Here is a 21,376-nt window from a genome sequence, read left to right on the forward strand (position 1 = left end):
GTGGTGAGAGACTGGTAGATGTGTGTTGAGCAAGAGATGGTGATAAGTTCTAGCTTTTTCAAAAAGAAAGATAAAACCAAGTAAACATGGGTACGAGTGGCAAATGGAAGAGTGGTAGAAAGGGCATTAATGGATTATATGTTGATAACTAAAAGAATGTTTGGAAGATTGAAGACGTGCACGTGTTTAGGGGTACGGCTAACGGTATGTCTGATCATTTTTTGGTGGAAGGAAAATTAGTTGTAGCAAAAGAGTGGGGGAATAGAGTAGGTGGATGTAAAAAGGGAGCTAGTGAGGGTTGAAGAGCTAATAAAACCGGGGGTAAAAAGTAAATATCAAGAATGGTTGAAAATGGCATATGACGAAGTGAAAGTAAGAGAAACTGGTAATTTAGAGTAGGAGTGGAAGTTAGTAAAAGAAAACTTTGTTGGGATTGCAAGTGATGTGTGTGGCAAGTAGTTTGTTGGAGGCAGCATGGGGAAGGGCAGTGAATGGTGGAATGAAGGAGTGAAGGTAAAAGTGGAAGAGAAAAAGAGGGATTTGAGGAATGGCTGCAGAGTAATAGTGTAGAGACGTAGGAAGGATATAGAGAAAAATGTGGAAGTAAAGCGCAAGGTAAGTGATGCAAAGAGGGCAGCTGACCTGAGGTGGGGTCAGGGATTGGGTCATTCATATGAAGAGAATAAGAGGTTTTGGAAAGAAGTGAAGAGAGTAAGGAGGGCTGGTTCAAGAATTGAAGAGACAGTGAAAGATGGAAATGGAAGGTTGTTAAAAGGAGAGGAGGCTAAGAAAAGGTGGCCAGAGTATTTTGAAAGTTTACTGTATGTTGAAGATAATAGGGCGGCAGATATAATTGCTGTTGCAGGAGTTGAGGTGCCGATGATGGGAGATGAGAATGAGAGAGAGATTACAAGAGAGGAAGAGAGGAGAGCACTAGATGAAACAAGAGTAGGTAAAGCATCTGGTATGGATGGTGTGAAAGCTGAGATGTTGAAGGAAGGGGGTGGTGACTGTTCTTGAATGGTTGGTGAGATTGTTTAATATGTGTTTTGTGTTGTCAATGGTACCAGTAGATTGGGTTTGTGCATGTATTGTACCACTATATAAGGGCAAGGGAGATGTGCATGAGTATTGTAATTCAAGGGGTATTAGTTTGTTGAGTGTAGTTGGAAAAAGTGTATGGTAGAGTACTGATTAATAGGATTAAGGATAAAACAGAGAATGCAAACTTGAAAGTACAGGGTGGTTTTAGAAGAGGTAGGGGTTGTATGAATTAGATTTTTTACAGTTAGGCAGATATGCGAGAAATATTTAGCAAAAGGTAAGGAGGTGTATGTTGCGTTTATGGATCTGGAGAAAGCGTATGATAGAGTTGATAGGGAAGCAATGTGGAAAGTGATGAAGTTATATGGAGTTGGTGGAAGGTTATTGCAAGCAGTTTAAAGTTTCTACAAAGGTAGTGAATCATGTATTATGATAGGAAATGAAGTGAGCGATTGGTTTCCGGTGAGAGTGGGGCTGAGACAGGGATGTGTGATGTCGCCGTGGTTGTTTAACTTGTATGTTGATGGAGTGATGAGAGAGGTGAATGCTCGAGTGCTTGGACGAGGATTGAAACTGGTAGACGAGAATGACCATGAATGGGAGGTAAATCAGTTGTTGTTTGCGGATGATACTGTACTGGTTGCAGACGCGGAAGAGAAGCTTGGCCGATTAGTGACAGAATTTGGAAGGGTGTGTGAGAGAAGGAAATCACGAAATATTAAGTAATTTGTATTTTTCCTAACAGTACTTAACTCGAACTACTTTCTTAGGAGTATCTGGGATCTCCTCCCAACACGACCAGAATTTTGTGTAGTTTACCCTACCTCCATTTTCTATGCGGGGTAACCTCTGGCAGAGTGATATGCACCATGAGGCGACCTGGGGTCAGAGAGCGTGCTCGCTCAGGTCTCGACCTCCAATAAGTTTTAGCTAGATAGGTTTCTATGAAGTCCTGTAAGGTACTTGGGGCAGGATGGGCGGGCCATAACCCAAAAGTAGTTCGAGGTAAGTACAGTACTGTTAGGAAAAATACAAATTACTTAAAATTTGTGATTTGTTCCAACACGGGAGTACTTACCTCGAACTACTTTCTTAGGAGACCTATACTTTAGGAGGTGGGAATGGCCTTCCGGACCTAGAGACCGTCGACGAAGAGAAAAGAGGAACCTAGATAGGAGGCTAGGTTCTGCTGACCTCAAATATAGAAAAACAAGAAATAGGGAAACTACGCAAAAAACTATCTTAGTGTCTAAGTAACTCACCGCTGTAAAAATCCTGGGAGACGTATTCTATCACTGGCAGTGTATCCCATGGAAGGTGAAAGAATCAAGGGTCATGAAGGGGAAGGTGATCGGGGGGGAAAAAAGGGTAAGGAAGGAACCTGTGTCTCTTGGACTTACCGCCCACGGCTTCCCCGGGGCTACACCTTAAATCTTCTGGAGAGCAGAAATGACGGGACCAAGAGAGAACCCATCCAAGGATTTTCTCGAACATTCCTTTAGGTAGTGAGCCGTAAAGGTGGATTGTCTTGACCACGTACCTGCCCCACAGGATCTGGACCACTGCCATGTTCCTCTCGAAGGCCAACGAAGTACTCAGGCCTCTAATGTCATGGGGTTTAGGCTTTCCCGGAAGGGGGACTCCCGAACTGTCGTAGGCTCTCGTGATTACCTGTCGCAGCCAGCAGGAGACCGTATTCTTGGATACCGGCTTCTTCACCAGTCCTGAGGAGACAAACAGACTCTTGGTCTTGGGGCGACGTCTGGCCGTCCTCTCTAGGTACTTCCGTACTGCCCTGACTGGGCACAGTAGCAAGTCCCTCGGGTTGTCCGTCCCGCGGGATTGCTGGCACTGAGTACCCCTCAAACCTAGGGTTCCAAACAGCTGGGTTTTTGAGTTTTGGCCACGAAGGTGGGTAAGTACCTGAAGGTAGCTTCTCACCACCCCTTCGAGTAAGCGACCTCGTAAGAATGCCCATCAATCTCGCTTACTCTTTTCGCCAAAGCAAGGGCTAACAGGAAGACCGTTCTTGAGAGTGAGCTGCTCCTTGTCTAGGATATCCTAAGAGGCTCGAAGGGAGGTTCCGATAGCATCTTCAGCACTCTACCCACATCCCACTGGGGCACTCTAGTGGCCTGGGGGGGACATGACTATTCAAAGCTCTTGATGAGCATCGAGATATGCCTGGAAGCACCTAGGTCAATGCCCTTTAGGAGGAAGACTTGGCCCAACGCCGATTGGACTCCTTTGAAGGCTGGAATGGACGTGCCCACTTCGTCCCTAAGATAGACCAGGAAGTCTGCTATCTCGTGAATGGAGGCCCCTAATGGCCTGATGTTCTTCGAGGAGCACCAATTTGTAAAGGTAGCCCACTTCGCTTGGTATACCGCGACCGACGAACGTCTTGGGTAACCTGACATCCTCTCTGTGGTCTTCGACGAATGTCCTTCCTTCCTCAGGAGACGCTCGATAACCTCCACGCGTGAAGGTGGAGGGACCGAGGGTTTTCGTGAAACCTTTGAAAGTGAGGCTGCCGGAGAAGGTCTGGCCTGTTCGGAAGAGGCCAAGGCGGAAGGCGCGCCAGTTCCTTTAGGTCTGCGAACCATTTTCTCTCTGTCCACCAGGGCGCTACCAAAGTCATCCACAAGTTGTCCGCCCGCCTCACCCTGTTGAGGACCTGCCTGAGCATTCCGAAGGGGGGGAAGGCGTATACGTCGAGATTGTCCCAAGGATGTTGAAAGGTGTCCTCGAATGCTGCCGTTGGATCTGGCACAGGAGAATAAAACACGGGGAGCTGTGCGTTTAGCCTCATGGCGAAGAGGTCTATTACCGGAGAGCCCAACTTCAGGATGATGGTCTTGGCCACTCCTGGGTGTAGGGACCATTCCGACCCTACAACTTGACCCATCCTGCTGAGGCCGTCGGCTAAGACATTCCTCTTTCCCGGAATGAACCTGGCTGTGATCTTGATCTGCTCCTCCTCTGCCCATTCCAGGAATTCCGCCGTGAGACTGCACGGTTCCCTCGACTTCAGTCCTCCCTGCTTTTTTACGTAGGCCACCACCGTGGCGTTGTCGCACATCAGAGCCACGGTGTTTACCCGGAGTAGATGGACGAACTCTCGGCATGCCCTTTGCACGGCCATCAGTTCTAGCACGTTTATGTGCCGGTTCCTCTCCTCGGAGTCCCATTTTCCTTTTGCTACCTTGTCGAGAAGATGGGCTCCCCAACCCTCTTTGGATGCATCCGTGAACAGGAGCATCTCCGGAGGGTCGACTGCGAAGGACATTCCCTTGAGGATGTTTGCTCTGACGTGCCACCACTTCAGGACCTCCTCCATCTCCGGGGACACCGGGACTTTCTTGTGCGAGGAGTCCCCTGGTTCCAGAGCTCCTTCAGGTTCCACTGCACGCCCCTGAGTTTGAGCCTCCCCTGGGGAACTAACTTTTCCAACGACACAAGATGGCCTATCAACCTCTGCCAGTCCTTGGCTCTCCTGGGCTGGCCCGACAGGAAGGGCCGGAGTATCTGCTCTAGGTTGTCCAGTCTCTCCGCCCAGGGGAAGGCTCTCGCCAACCGGGAGTCTAGAACCATCCCTAGGTAGGTCATCCTGGTGGAGGGTATCAGCTGAGACTTCTCCAGGTTGATGATGATACCCAAGACGTTGCAGAACCGCAGAAGTTTCGCGCCTTGCTCCTTCAGTGCTCCCTCTGAGGCTGAAAGCAACAACCAGTCGTCTAGGTACCGAATCAGGCGGATGCCCTGTTCGTGTGCCCAGGCTGAAACTGTTGCGAAGACTCTCGTGAAGACCTGAGGAACTGTCGACAGACCGAAGCAGAGGGTTCTGAACTGTAATGTCTGGGTACTCCATTTTACTCTTAGGAACTTCCTGCTGGAGGGATGGACAGGGATCTGGAAGTAGATGTCCTTGAGGTCTATGGACATCATGAAGTCCTCTTCCCTCAAGGCCGCTAAAACCGACTTCGGGGTGTCCATCTTGAAGTCGGTTTTGCACACGAACTTGTTGAGGGCTGAGAGGTCTATGACCGGTCTGTAGCCCCCTGTCGCTTTCTCCACCAGGAAGAGCCTGCTGTAGAACCCCGGTCCTGGATTCTTGACTGGTCTACTGCCCCTTTCGCGAGCATGGCCAAAACTTCCTCCTGCAACGCTGTCTTTTTCAAGGGGTCCTTGGGTGCCAAGCACTCTGCCTGCTGGTTCGGGATCAGAGGGGGCGGCTCCGCTAGGAAGGGCAACCTGTATCCTTCCTTCAGCACTGTTACAGTCCACAGATCCGCTCCGTGGTCCCACCATGCTTGCCAAGAGTGTTTGAGGCATCCCCCTACCTGAGGCTTCGGCAGGAGTAGGGGGCCTCCCATCCTATCTCCTTCGAGAGGTGCGGCTGGCACGTCCTCTCCTGGAGTTAGAGTAGGATGGTCTGAAGCTCGCCTGAGGGGCCGAAGTACCCCTACGGGAGGGCTGCGAGGGGTGGTGCCATGACACCGACGGGGCGTCCCTTCTGGGCTGGATCGGCAAGGCACGGGGAGGGTGAGAGACATCCGAAGAGGGTCTCCTATGGGCAGGCCGTCTTGCTGGAGGGGGTCTGGGTTCTCCCACATCCTTCAGTTTCCTGACCCTCTCCATAGTCTCTTCCACTGCCCTCAGGGGGAACACCGAGTCGCCCCACAGGGGTAAGTTCCTTAAGGCTATCGCTTCTCTGTCTGGTAGTCTCCTGACCAACTTACTCAGGACTGTGTCCCTCTTCCGCAGGACCTAGTTGACTGCCTGCGAGAGGGACTGATACGATAGGAACTTGAGAGCCTTCCCTCCTGAGCTAATTAGATCCCTCAGCAAGGTCTGGTTCTTGGGGACGGAGAGGTCGTGGGAGTCCTGAAAACCTACCAACGTGCAGGCCCACCAGTCTAACCATGATGAGACGTACACCAAATCCAGGGCCATGTCCTCCATCATGCAGGTTTCCGTCGGAGAAAAACATACTGGAGCGGAGGAAGGCCTGTCTTCAGCGGCTCCCTGATTAAAGATGGCAATTGCTGGCTCAACCGTACAGGGACCTCTGCGGCGCGCCTCCGGGAGATAAAAACGCTTCTGTGTCTTAAGCCCCTGGAGAAGTTTGGAGGCTTTCTGATTCCTGGGAGCATCCGCCTGGCTGGCTATGAACCTATCTATGTGGTCCATACCCAGCCTAACGTCCCTCGCCAGGGGAAGAGCCAGCGAAGGCCTCTGTTGCACAGGGTTATCCACCATTCTGCTGAGCCCGGAGACCCAGGCTTCGTCCGTCGAGGGCTTCGGCTCATCCAGCCTATGATGGCGCCTGATGAGGGCTAAGACCTTCCTATATGTGGAGACCTCGTCCGTCTAACATTCTCCGCTATCGACAAGGCCCTCGGCTGAGTGGTCCTCCGCCTGAGTAGCAACGTCTAAGGCAGAGGGCTCCGCTTGAGGTGGAGGCATCTTTCTCTCGAGGAGAGCTCTCGGCGGCTCGACTCGCTGGGACGAGGGTATCCGTCATGGGCCTACCCCCTCCTGCGGGGATCCACGTGGCTGCGGGCTTCCCCGTGCTAGCTGGATGACTCTTAAGGTCAGGGCGTTTGCTTGAAGGGCCGTGGGCCGGGACAAGGCTGCCAGTCCGAAGGGGCGACTCTCTCCGCTGTGCGGATGAAGTCGGAACCTTCGCGGGCTTATGCCTGTCAACCGAGACCTGATGGGAGGACTTCCGCCGATGTTCGGGCCTGCTGGAGGGGCCGTACCTCGAGGATGGAGAAAGAGCTCTCGGGAGCCAACCAGAGGTACTCGGGGCTGCTGAAGCTCCTAGGAGGTGACTGCATGGGATGGTGACACGCACCCATTCTTCTTTTGACGAGCGGCTCCTCCTGTGTTTCCTCCTGGGGTATCTGGAACGCCTCCTGGCGTGGCGGGAACGGGAACGGGACCTCCTCCTGCGGGACCTGTCTCGTCTCCTCTTCGAGTCCGTCGGACAATCGTCTTCCGAGGAGAAAGCGTACGACCCAAAAGAGGAGACCGAAGACTGGTACGAACGTGCTGATCGGTCCGAGTCGTCCCGCGTTGCTGGTGGTTCTTCATGCCGGTCCGCTGATGAAGAAGGCTGGAGAAAGACGGGCGGGAGCGTTGCTGAGGGCGCCGGGGGAAAGCGAGGCACTTTCTTACAGGTAAACCAGGTGTCAAACTCCTCCTCCAGTCTCATTGGCGACCTGAAGGGCGTCCTCGGCGGCGCCCACGCGAGGGGGTCCGAACTCGGTGAATCCTCCATCTCGACATCTCCCCCTGCCGCTGACGTACCTGAAACGCAGATCCAAGAAGCAGGGGAAGGGGTTGTGGCAGCCTTCCCCCACATAGGATCGTCGGTAGAGACGGGACCTGTTGGCACCAGGCCCTCGTCCCGAACACACTCCCGTCCCTCCCTCAGGCCCCCCACTTGCCTGAGCCGACACAACATCCCCACCAACAGACATCACGGACTCCTGGGGAAGAGCAATGGGCCGCTTCCCCGCAACAGGTTTACCTCGTCCCCTACTCTGGGTAGGAGAAGGTGGCAGAGAAGCTCTCTCTGAAGAGGCATCGGGCGAAGCAAGAGGCGAGGCAATGCTTGATTTCTTTGGCGACCTCTTGGTAGCCTTCTTCTTTTTGGTGCCGTAGCGCACCCCCTGGACTTCATTCCAGGATTCACACTCCGGACACGTGGCTGCAGGGGAACACACACTGCCCCTACACGACGAACACAAGGAGTGGGGGTCGACTTCCGGCTTGGACAGAAAAGCCCCACAAGATTTACCGGCCATAGCCCCGGGGCAACGGCAGGGATGCTCCATAACGAACCAGTAAAGCACCACAAGACAGGAACACAGAGGGAAAGGGTAGGATAAGGTAAGGTATGAACACAAGGGGGCCACGTGGGGACCGCGTGGGACACAAGGGGTCAGGGGACACAAAGGGTCGCACTGGGTAAAGAGAGCGCGGCGAGATATTATCACGACACGACAGAAAACTTACTGGAGGTCGAGACCTGAGCGAGCACGCTCTCTGACCCCGGGTTGCCTCATGGCGCCTATCACTCCGCCAGAGGTTACCCCGCAGAGAAAACGGAGGTAGGGTAAACTACACAAAATTCTGGTCGGTTGGGAGGAACAAATTGAGAGTTAATGTGTGTAAGAGTAAGGTTATGAGATGTACGAGAAGGGAAGGTGGTGCGAGGTTGAATGTCATGCTGAATGGAGAGTTACTTGAGGAGGTGGATCAGTTTAAGTACTTGGGGTCTGTTGTTGCAGCAAATGGTGGAGTGGAAGCAGATGTACGTCAGAGAGTGAATGAAGGAGGCAAAGTGTTGGAGGCAGTTAAGGGAGTAGTAAAAAAAATAGAGGGTTGGGCATGAATGTAAAGAGTTCTGTATGAGAAAGTGATTGTACCAACTGTGATGTATGGATCGGAGTTGTAGGGAATGAAAGTGACGGGAATGTGTTTGAGATGAAGTGTCTAAGGAGTATGGCTGGTGTATCTCGAGTAGATAGGGTTAGGAACGAAGTAGTGAGGGTGAGAACGGGTGTAAGAAATGAGTTAGCAGCTAGAGTAAATATGAATGTGTTGAGGTGGTTTGGCTATGTTGAGAAAATGGAAAATGGCTGTCTGCTAAAGAAGGTGATGAATGCAAGAGTTGATGGGAGAAGTACAAGAGGAAGGCCAAGGTTTGGGTAGATGGATGGAGTGAAGGAAGCTCTGGGTGATAGGAGGACAGATGTGAGAGAGAAGAGAGCGTGCTAGAAGTAGGAATGAATGGTGAGCGATTGTGACGCAGTTCCAGTAGGCCCTGCTGCTTCCTCCGTTGCCTTGGATGACTGCAGAGATAGCAGCAGTAGGGGATTCAGCGTTATGAAGCTTCATCTGTGGTTGATAACGGGTGAGGGTGGGCTGTGGCACCCTAGCAGTACCAGCCGAACTCGGTTGAGTTGTGGCGGAATGTCAACAAAAACAAACCCCCCACACCCTTAATCACTCTTACTTTCTCAATATCCCACAATACAAACTTTCCCCTGACTCTACTTCAAACTGGACTATTGCACGAAGGGAAAAACAAACAAAACATAACCTTAAAACTATATTTACCGCAACCGAAAACAAAAATCACACATTAAATTCAACAGACAAAATTTGCTGGATAAATAGATATCGGTGCGTAAGGGTACCGAGAATTCTCCAATAATCGGGAAAACAATAGCCTTTAAATATACCCAACACCGTCAGTCCACATACAGTACTGAAAACACTTACTTCACACACAGTACCGAAAAATACTTAAACACTGAAAAAAAATCACAACACTAAAACACCAGTCGTCATATATAACCCAGCAAAAATAATCAAACTTAATACTAAAACATACGAGAACTTCTTAAATTAATATTTGTGTGTGGCCACCATCGTCCACAGACTCTACACACTGGCACCAGTCTTTGTAACCAATTGCCACCACTCCTGGCAAACAATAACGAACAGTCAATTCGACTGTCCAATAACATTAAACGTGGTCATCATCATCATCATCATCATCATGTCATCCTCATCAACAAGAACAAATCTATTTTCAGCCGGGTCGTCAACAAATAAAATTCTTTCAATATCTCCCAGTCTAAATATAACATCCGCAGTCTTCTCCTATGTTCATATTATACGGTCCAGGTCGTCATCAATCTATCAAAAATTTAAGTTTCTCCAAAGGAGGAATCGCGGCCTGCCAAAATAAAAAAGAAAAACACTTATGAACACTCCTAACTAACAACTATCGCACTATAATCAAAGGTAAACAATAAACTTTCTATCACTCATGAACGCGCCTAACAAAAATAAATAAAAACAGTACTTACTCAGAATATAAAAAAAAGCTTCACAGCCGGCTTTCGAAGAGCAAAAAAAATACAGAACCGACTCCTTCTATCGTTCGATATCCAATGCTTTCGCCCAAGACATTCATCACCACCCTATCCTAGCTAAAAAGGTAAACAAACAACCTCAATTATACCAACAATCTTTCCAACTTCAAACAATCATTCGCTAATTACCCTTTTTCTTCAGCGCGCACCGCGGACACACAAAACACGCACACACAAACGCACATACACACATACTCTCTCGCGCACGCGCGATCTAATAAAACTAAAGCAAATTAAATTCTCTCTCTCTCTCTCTGACAAAACTAAAGCAAATTAAATGTCTCGATTTAACAATACTAAAACAACTCTCTCTCTCTCTCTCTCTCCCTCTCTCTCTCTCTCTCTCTGTGACAAACTAAAGCCAATACTGTAAACAATTTCTCTCTCTCTCTCTCTCTCTCTCTCTCTCTCTCTCTCTCTCTCTCTCTCTCTCTCTCTCTCTCTCTCTCTCTCTCTCTCTCTCTCTCCCTGACAAAACTTAAATAAACACTCTCTCTCTCTCTCTCTCTCTCTCTCTCTCTCTCTCTCTCTCTCTCTCTCTCTCTCTCTCTCTCTCTCCTGATTTGGCAAAAAAAAATTAAATTAAAATTAATCCTCCACAGAGTCCCTTGTCAGGCTGGGAGGAACGTAGAGAGGAGAGGTCCCCTTTTTTGTTTTATTTGTTTGATGTCGGCTAACCCCTAAAACTGGGGGAAGTGCCTTGGTGTATGTATGTATGTATGTATTATTATTATTATTATTAGTATTATTATTATCAATCATTATTACTAATTATTAATTATCATTATTATTATTATTATTATTATCATTATTATTATTATTATTATTCCAAGCTGAGTGCTAACCCTAGTTGGAAAAGCAAGATTCTATAAGCCCAAGAGTTCCAACTGAGAAAAATAGCCCAGTGAGGAAAGTAAAAGAAATAAATAAACTACAAGAGAAGTAATAAACAAAATTAAGCATTTCCAAATCAGTAACAACATTGCATTTGATCTTTCATACATAAACTTTAAAAACTTCAAAAAAAATAAAAAACAAGAGGACGAGAACTAACATAGAACAGCATGTCCGAGTGTACCCTCGAGCAAGAGAACTCTAATCCACTAATCCAAGATAGCTGAAGGCCATGGTACAGAGGCTATGACACTACCCAACACTATAGACAATGGTTTGATTTTGGAGTGTTCTTCTTGAAGAGCTGCTTATCTTAGCTAAAGAGTCTCTTCAACCCTTACCACAAGGAAAGTAGCCACTGAACAATTACATTGAAGTACTTAACCCCTTAGGTGAAGAAGAATTGGCAATTTCAGTGTTTTCAGGTGTATGAGGACAGAGGAGAACGTAAAAAGAATAGGCTTGACTATTTGGTGTATATGTAGGCAAATACAAAATGAGCTGTAACCAGAGACAGGGATCCAATGTACTTTAGTACTGTCTGGCCAGTCAAAGTATCCAACAACTCTCTAGTGATGATATCTCAATGAGTGGCTGGTGCCCTAGCCAACCCTGTCATCCCTTCTTACCTCCACCACCCCACCTGAAATGGGCACATTGGATGCAAATGGTTGAGGTTTAGTCTACACCTTTCCTAAAGGAAGCAGCTGGAGCTTTCTACAAAGCCTATCACAAAGATGTGGCACAGACCAGATTTCTTGTTGCAGCTTTCTTTGAATGGCCTGGAACCATGAATGCAGCTGCACAGTGGACGAGGGAGTCATGGTTAGCCTTCCTTCACCTCTACATCCATCTAAGGAAAGAGACATAACCTACAACACTGGGGCATTCGTAAAATGTCAACATCGATTCTTCTCCAACTTGCTTGAAGAATTGAGTCCCCTTTAGGACTCAGTTGGCTAATTGGTTTGCTGACTGGTGCATCATGAAAGTCACCACCTTCACACTAGACAGAACTAACTTGCTACACTTCACCAAAATCTCAGGACTTGACAAGTGGAAAAAATGCAAAAATGTTATTTTCATTAGTAAAATAAATTTTTGAACATACTTACCCGGTAGTTATATATATAGCTTACGTCCCTGACGTCAACGGCAGAAAATTCGAAACTCGCGCCAACCGCCAGTTGGATAGCCAGGTGTACCACCCCTGCACCCTAGCAAGGTACCCGGGAACCATTCCAGTGACCCTCATATATTCCATGCCTCTAGTCTCTTAGAGGGGAGGAGGGTGGGACTAAAATTGTATATAACTACCGGGTAAGTATGTTCAAATATTTATTTTATTAATGAAAATATAATTTTTAAACACAAGACTTACCCGGTAGTTACAGTATATATATAGCTGATTAACACCTTTGGTGGAGGGTTAGAGACAGCTAGCATATCTGGAATTCTACTTAAGAGTTAATTAAAACAAAACTTAAGGGTTCGTACCTGTTAAGGAAGCTGACTTCAATGATACTATGCCTCATTATGTCTGCTAGCCTTATGAGATCCAGCGATCCTCCCAGGGGGCTGAAGATCTCGTTGGGACTGTCAAACCGGTGTCAAAACCTCATCATGACAGAACCTCCTCCAATAACCAATTCCAGGTGCTCTCAAGGAACAAACATGACCACCTGACAAAATCAATGATTGTGGAAGACTGACACAATCTCCACAAACAACCATAAAAAACAATTAAAAGTACCAAGAGAAGAAAAGGTTATTGGGATTATGCATAGTGGTGGATCCATCACCCACTATTGCACTCACTGCTACGAATGGACCCAGAGTGAAACAGTCCTCATAACAAGTCTGAACACCTTTCAAATAATATGACGCGAACACAGATTTGCTCCTCCAGAAGGTCGTGTCCATTATGCTTTGTAGAGATCTGTTCTGCCTGAATGCTGCCGACATTGCCACTGCTCTGACTTCATGAGAGACCTTCAAAAGTCCAAGGTCTGATTCATTACAATGAATATGAGCTTCCTTAATTAAAAGCCTGACAAAATATGACAAGGCATTTTTAGACATCTGTAAAGAGGGCTTTTTGACTGAACACCACAAAGATTCAGACTTGCCTCGTAAGTCTTTTGTTCTCTCCAAGTAGCATCTCAGAGCTCTAACTGGGCATAAGACTCTTTCTACCTCATCTCCAACCAGATCCGTACGATTTTGAATCTCGAATGCTTTGGGCCAAGGCTGAGAAGGGCGTTCGTTTTTGGCAAGAAAGCCTAATTGCAAGGAACAGACAGCTTTACCATTACGAAATCCAACGTTTTTGCTAAACGCATGAATCTCGCTCACTCTTTTGGCTGTCACAAGACTGACCAAAAATAAAGTCTTCATAGTGAAGTCTTTCAAGGCAGTTGAACCCAGCGGCTCAAACCTGTCGCTCATGAGATACGTCAAAACAATATCCAGATTCCAGGCTGGAGAATCTTGGTTCCGTCGTTTTGAAGTCTCGAAAGACTTGAGAAGCTCTTGCAGATCCTTATTGCCAGAGAGGTCAAGGTTTCTATGCCTAAACACAGTAGCTAACATACTCCTATAGCCTTTAATAGTAGAGGAGGAGAAATTGCACTTCCTTCGAAGATATAGCAGGAAATCCGCAATTTGAGCTACAGATGTACTGGATGAGGAAAGAGAGTTGACTCTACACCAATCTCTGAAAACCTTCTACTTAGATTGATAGACCTTGATGGTTGAAGTCCTTCTTGCTCTCGCAATAGCTTGAGCTGCCTCCTTCGAAAAGCCTCTAGATCTAGAGAGTCTTTCGATAGTCTGAAGGCAGTCAGCTGAAGAGCGTGGAGATTTTGATGCAATCTTTCCAAGTGAGGTTGTCTGAGCAGATCTACTCTTAGAGGAAGAATTCTTGGGTTGTCTATCACCCATTCCAGTACCTCTGTGAACCATTCTCTTGATGGCCAATAGGGAGCCACTAGGGTCATCCTGGTTCCTTTGGATGTCACAAATTTCTGTATTACTCTGTACAGGATCTTGTAAGGTGGGAAGGCGTAGAGATCTAGATTGGACCAGTCCAACAGAAAAGCGTCAATGTGGAGTGCTTCTGGATCCGGAACAGGGGACCAATACGCCTCTAACCTCTTCGTCTTCGAGGTTGCGAAAAGGTCTATGCAAGGGCGACCCCAAAGACGCCACAGGCTCTTGCACACATGAAGGTTGAGGGTCCACTCTGTTGGAAGGATCTGATTCCGTCTGCCATAATGTTTTTCTCCCCTTGAATGAATCGCGTGAGAAGTATAACGTTCCTCTCTCTTGCCCACATCAGGAGATTCTTTGACGTCTCGTACAGAGATATCGAGTGTGTTCCCCTTGCTTTGAGATGTATGCCAATGCTGTCGTGTTGTCCGCATTGACCTCAACTACTTTGTTGGTGACTGAAGCCTCGAAACTTTTGAGGGCTAAAAGAACTGCCAACAACTCCTTGTGGTTGATATGCAAGGATTTTTGGGGCTCTGCCCATAGACCCGAGACTTCTAACTTGTCTAGGGTTGCTCCGCATCCTGTGTCCGAGGCGTCGGAGCATAACACAAGGTCTGGGCTTTTTATTGACAAGTCGAGACCTTCCTGGAACTTGTCTGGTTCCTCCCACCACCGAAGGCAGTCTTTGATGGGGTTCGTGATAGGAATGGACATCGTTTCTAAGTCCCTCTCCTTGTCCCAATGGCTGTTGAGATGGAACTGGAGAGGAGGAAGATTCAGTCTTCCCAGTGGGACGAATTGCTCCAAGGAGAAGAGGGTTCCTATCAGACTCATCCATTTCCTTGCTGAGCAAACTTTATTGCTATGAAACGATCTTAGTTTCAACTTGGCTTGCTCTATCCTTAAGGGAGACGGAAAAGCCCGAAAAATCTGACTCCGTATCGTCATCCCCAAATATAAAATCTCTTGAGATGGAACCAAGAGAGACTTTTCCTTGTTTACAAGGAGACCCAGTTCTTTCACAAGGTCCAAGGTTGTCTGAAGATCCTTCAGGCAGTGATCGTAAGAGTGCGCTCTGAGAAGCCAGTCGTCGAGATACAGGGAGGCTCTTATGCCCCTTGAATGTAGGATCTTTGCTACATTCAGCATGAGCTTCGTAAAGATCTGAGGTGCTGTGCAAGGGCCAAAGCATAGGGCTCTGAATTGGAAGACGTCTCCCATGAAAACGAACCTGAGGTAGGGTCTGAAGCTCGGATGGATGGGGATGTAGAAGTAGGCGTCCCGAAGGTCTAATGAGACCATCCAGTCGTCCCTCCTTACTGCTGCTAGCACTGACTTCGAAGTTTCCATGGTGAACTTCGTTTTGATGATGAACTTGTTCAGCGCACTCAGGTCCAGAACTGGACGCCATACCCCCGAGTTCTTGGGTACCAGGAATAGCCGATTGTAGAAACCAGATGAACGGATATCCTGAACCTTCTCTATGGCCCCCTTTTCTAACATAAGACACACTTGGATCGAAAGAGCTTGTCTCTTTGCCTCCTCTCTGTATATGGGAGAGAGATCCACGGGAACTAAGACCAGGGGAGGGCTCCCTAGAAAGGGGATCTTGTAACCCTCCCTCAAGATCTGAATAGACCATTGGTCTGCTCCTCTCTTCTCCCACGCTTGCCAGAATTTGAGTAGTCTGGCACCCACTGCCTGAAGGCGAAAGCAGTCAGACTCTGCTTCGCCCTGCTCTGAAACCTCTTCTCTTACTCCTTCTAGCATCAGGTCTGGAGCTATCCCTGCTGGAAGATCTTCCTCGAAAGGGCTGGGAAAACTTGGGGAAAAGTATCTTCCTTAGGCTTGCGGCTGGTAAAAGAGGGAGGCAGAGCCTTTCTAGCAGTCTTGGAGACAAGATCCTGAGTAGCCTTCTGAGCTAAACCTGAAGAAATCTCCCTGATAAGTTCTTGCGGAAACAGTAATGGAGAAAGAGGTGCATATAAAACTTCGGACTTCTGGAAGGGAGTCACCCCGGCGAAAGAAAAGAGCATAGTTGATCTCTTTTCTTAAGGATGCCTGCGGAAAAAAGAGCTGCAAGTTCATTAGAGCCATCCCTCAAGGCTTTGTCCATGCACGACATCAAATGGACCAGGGCAGAGGTATCCCCCTCTTTACAAGTCTCAACTTTTTTACCCAAGGCCCCAAGTGTCCAGTCTAAAAAGTTAAAAACTTCAAAGGCTCGAAATATTCCCTTGAGAAGGTGGTCCATTTCTGAAGTAGACCAAAATATTTTGGTCTTTCTCATGGCCGACCGACAAGGAGCGTCTACGAGGCTTGAGAAATCTCCCTGGGCAGAGGCAGGAATCCCCAAGCCGAGAACTTCTCCCGTCTCGTACCAGATGCTCGACCTCGAAGCCAGTCTAGCTGGAGGAAAGGAAAAAGACGTCTTTCCTAAGGCCTTCTTAGACTGTAACCAGTCACCCATTAATTTAAGAGCTCTCTTGGACGAACGCGACAGTACCATCTTAGTAAAGCGGGCTTTCTTAAAGGCTTTGCCTAGAGTAAACTCAGACGGGGGCGAGCGCGGAGCTATAGGCACAAAAAAGTCTGAAAACTCTTCCGTAAAAACTCTCATTAGTTTTTAAGATCGACAGAATGACGGAAAGAAACAGAGTCCTCGTCTTCTGAAACGTCATCAAACTCCAAAGGAGAAAGCTGGGCTTCTACTTCCTTCTCTTGCAACATTCCTCCGGGAGCAGTAGGGTTCAGAGCGGTATCAATTTCAGAAAAATCCTGAGTGCCAACCGCAATAGAAATAGGCTCATTGCGAACAGTAACAGGCGGCAGAGTCGCGTGCGACTCATCCGAACGCTCGCGATCAGCTCGATCGGAGACGAGAAGTTCCTGTACATGAACCGCATCGATGTCTTGAAAAGAATAAGCCTCCTCATCGTAATCCAAACTAACATCCGAAATATGACAAGGGATAGGACGTTCAGGATCATATTCAGAAACACGCTTGCCGTCAACTGCTGACAAGCGTTCGGTACTACGAACCGCTTGTTGTTCAGAGACTCGTTCAACTGTAATCCTCCCGGAAACGTGACCTGAAGGAAGCTCACTAAAATAATTGGCGGAAAGGGAAACTTCCTGAATGATAGGACGTTTGGCAGCCTGTTTGCAAGGACGTTCGGCAGCCTGTACCGAAGGAGGATCGGCAGCCTGTTCTGTAGGAAGTCCAGGAGCCTGAGTCGAAGGAAGTTCGAAAGATTTATCCAAAGAACGAACATAAGGCTGTATAACAGGACGATTGGTAACCCGTTCGCAAGGACGTTCAATAACCTGTTTAACAGGACGTCCGACGTCTTTCTTAGAAGAACGCATGGGCACACTGTCTCGATCGCGTTCAATAAAAGAACCGTGGACTGCGGACTTAGGAGAACGATCACGATCACTTCCTAAAGGCCGTTCGTAGCGGCTAGCAGGAAGCTTAGATCCCCGATTACGAGGGCGCTCGGAAACACGTCCTGGCTCGCTGCTCCGATCACGACCGCTGATAGGAGATTTGTCGCTGCGCTGGTATGATTGCATAAAGTATGAGAGCCTGCTTTGCATGTCTTGAAGAATTACAAAGTTAGGATCCAAACGTTGTGAAAACGGTGATGAAATCATAACGTTCTCCTCATCGCTAAACGGAACAGAGCGCCTAGAAGGCGAAATCCAGTCTGAAGGCTGCTTGGGAGCTTGGAATGAGGTAAAGCCTGGTCCTGAGTGCACAGAAGGATCCTTGGAAACGTCCAGCATTCTAAAAGGACATTTGATCGGGGGGCTTTCAAAAGGCTTTGGAGTATCCCAGTGACTGCATCCAGGTTTTGAACTAGCAGGACGTCGATAGGCCTTATCATAGGACCTCTTAAGAGGTCTGGAAGCGAGCTTCCAGCCTCTTTAAGGCAAGGGGTCATCCGAAGACGACGAAAAACACTTAACCTCACCTTTCCAATGGTGAGGCCGAACGTCCTGGGAGGCGCCCACAGGTACGTTCGAGGGGACGTCTGCTCATTTGATAAAGCCTCTCGTCTCCTTTCGCCTTTCGACATTCCTTCTCCCAGGGGTTGGGGAGCTTGGAAGAGGTCTAGGACTAGGAGGACGACAGACATGAGCAGGCACACCCTCCACTGCACTTAACTTCACTGCACTTGCACCTTCACCTTTTAATAGACGCACATCGGACATCAATTGTGTCCTGTCCGCAGCCAAAGATTCAACTTTAGCGCCGAGAGCTTGAATCGCCACTAACAATCTTTTAGTGAAGGTTAATTAGCAATTGCAATAGTGGGATCGGGGTCTACCACTACAGGCGAAGGAATAGGATTAATGACATGGGACGAGGAAATATCTCTAGATGAGCGAGAAGAACTACGCCTCAATCTATCCCTTTTGAGTTTACGTCTGTATCTATCAAACTCAATCCATTCATGCTCTGACAGCAAAACACATTCGTCACAGCAATCACCTAAATCACACTCTTTACCTCTACATGCAACACAGAGAGAATGGGGGTCAAGAGAGGCTTTAGCCATACGGGTCTTACACCCACTAGTCACACATAACCTAAAAGTTATAGGGGGGGTGGCCATTTTGAAATATTAAAGAGAATTCATACCAGCAAAGGTCAAAAATCATCTAATCCAAACAAAATCAAGAAATATCCAAAGCGAGATAAAAAACAAGCGGGAGTCAATAACCAAAGATTTGTACTTCACCAAAAAAAACGATCAGTAATGACGGAGTAGAATTCACGTGTCGCCGCTAGCGACGGCAGGGAATATATGAGGGTCACTGGAATGGTTCCCAGGTACCTCGCTAGGGTGCAGGGGTGATACACCTGGCTATCCAACTGGCGGTTGGCGCGAGTTTCGAATTTTCTGCCGTTGACGTCGGGGACGTAAGCTATATATATAACTACCGGGTAAGTCTTGTGTTTAAAATATGCAACTGCACAGAACAGTTGGTTGATGAAGGCAGCAGACTCAAGAGCTGAAAAGCAGAGTCCTCAATCTTGAGTCTCTCCAGAGGCATCACTGAGGTCACTAGCAACGGGGACACAGGAGACAATAATTTTACACTCAACCAACCGTGGAAAACCACTCCAATTTAGATTTGACTTCTCCCTACTCCTGAAGCATACTCCCAGGGACCAAGCTAGGGGCACATACCAAGAAGCTTCAGTAAATGTAAACTCTATGGGTTGCAAAAAGTGCTAAAAAGTCTCTTAGCCATTGTCGTGAGTGTTGCTAAGAATGTCTCTGGAGGAGACTTAGTTTCCTCCTCCTCAAAGAATCTCCCTGTCTTTAACAGGTCACCATCTACACTCAACATAATGGAGTAATTGTAAACAACCTGCCCTTAGGGCAGAGAGTGAGTGGATTTATTACTGCTTTGGCCATAAACTGATATGGTGCTCATTCTTCAATTGCATTCCTGCTTTGTTTCATTATTAATACAAAGGCTAAATCAACCATTCAAACTAAAACGTATGAGAAAAAATATTAAACAGCCTTGCATAGGGGCTAAAATATGACCGTGCTCGTTGCGGCCGAAGACAATGGTTTAGAGTTTTTGACAGGATAATGAGTGTGGCTACTCGCCCAACCTTACCACCTTTCGTTACATGCCTTGTTAATGATTTGAACGGCTAATACAGCTCCAATGAAGGCATTTCCATATTCTAAAGGACAAAAAGGTTTGTATACACAAATGAATAACCAGATAGAGACATACAGTAGCTTTTAACTCCTTCAACTCCACTTCAAGAATACCCATCTCAATCTAAAACTGAGCAGGAGCAGAAGAGGCCAGTCCACACAGTTTGTCATACTACAATCATATGAAGCTCTCAAGATATAATGGCCACTTGTGTATTTACCCAGTGGAGCCACCTACTGGGTGTACAGGGTATTATAAGGGAAGGGGAGATAAGAGAGCAAGTAGTAGAAAGCTGGTGGCTACAATGTTTAAAGCATAATGACTACTAGGTTAAGATTCTTTTCAATAATAAATCCTAAACTTTTCTAGATTTGTATACATTAGACTATTTTCTCCAGTTCAAAAACAAAATAAAACCTCTGCAAATAAGTTTTAACATTTTTAAATCTTTTAAAGCTACCAAAGAATGCCTAAAAACAAATAAATAGAAATACAATTTTCTACAATTTATTATAAAAAAAGTTCTTTTATCACCTTTTCTGCAAGTCCTTGAAGTATAATATTATAAGGCTCTACTGAGAGTATTTTTTTTCCTGACCCATGGATGGACATCTGACGGTAGTATAGTAATGTGTGCAATGCACGATTGAGCAACCCATTATTTACCTGGAAAACAGAACAAGAATGTCAGAATATGAAAAAAGCATACAATTTTATACAATACTTAATCATTTCAATATCAACCTTGGATTCATATACTATTCGTTTAAACAAGAGCTCATCCACTATAAAACAAAAAATGCCATATAATTTCATAAGACCTATTTTGTCTGCTGGTGAGAAGAACCCGCACTTAGAACAAGCTAGGACAAAGCATCGTCTTACCCTAGTTGCATTCTCATCTCACTCTATTAATCCTAGATAATTACATCATTGAAATTTTTCAGTTTAGTTAAAATTATTTATTTCAATTAAAATACCTGGAATTCATGTGTTGAACACCACATTAGCCTAAAAAAAGACCTAGTGGTAATTGTAAAAAGACAATGAAACAATAAGAAAAACATTTTTAAATTCCACGCTTTCAATTTTGAATACTGCACAGGTTTGTGCGTACCATAAACACAAACCAAGACTGTGTCTTTGCCCTCTTGAGGAGCTACGCCGGGTCTGCCAACCCATTGAGGGACCTCATGCAGGCCAAAACCTGGCAGCTGGTTCGATGTCTTCCACCCACGAGATATCATCTTGGGGTTGGTCGTGATCCTCCTTATGATGGCCAGAAGTCGATTCCCTGACCCCCTCTGTGGGTCTCGTCATCCTTGAAGAGGATTTAGGCAGAGTTATCAAGTCTTTGGACTCCTTCCTCGGAGGAAAGAAAGTCTCTAAGACAGAAGGTCTAGATGGGATGACACTCTGCTGGACAGCCGTAGGGGGAAGGATCATATCCTCCATAGGTCTGGAGACTATCTTACACTCGTGGGACCTCTTCGATAGTAAAAGGTCAGAAGGAGTTGTCTAGAGACTCTTCCCTACGCGAGGATTCCACTCGAATCATTGGGTGTGGAGCCAGATGGAAAGGTGGAGCGAGCATGACAACACTCGACCTTCCCTTGGATGTCCTGACAGGGGTCAGCTTGACCCTAGATGAGGCTACTTCATCAGGGGGCTCCTCTCCTTTGCTTCAGGGGAGAGATAAAAATGACAAATTCAGAGATAATTTGTATTTTTCCTAACCATACAAACCTTAGCTATTTACATGGGGTTTTACTTTCGGCGTAGCTGAAATGACGAGC

The 21,376-nt window shown here is 47.0% G+C and overlaps 1 protein-coding gene across 1 annotated transcript in view; it reads right to left on the minus strand.

Moving 5' to 3' along the window:
- The window catches only part of PolrMT (mitochondrial RNA polymerase), a 229,510-nt gene that overhangs the window by 175,860 nt on the left and 32,274 nt on the right, over nucleotides 1-21,376 (minus strand). Inside the window, 1 exon segment of the mRNA XM_068351814.1 lies at nucleotides 20,115-20,246. Coding sequence (XP_068207915.1) covers nucleotides 20,115-20,246 — 132 coding nt within the window.

Source organism: Palaemon carinicauda, chromosome 28 (genome assembly GCF_036898095.1).
Source record: "Palaemon carinicauda isolate YSFRI2023 chromosome 28, ASM3689809v2, whole genome shotgun sequence".
Lineage (NCBI taxonomy): Eukaryota > Metazoa > Arthropoda > Malacostraca > Decapoda > Palaemonidae > Palaemon > Palaemon carinicauda.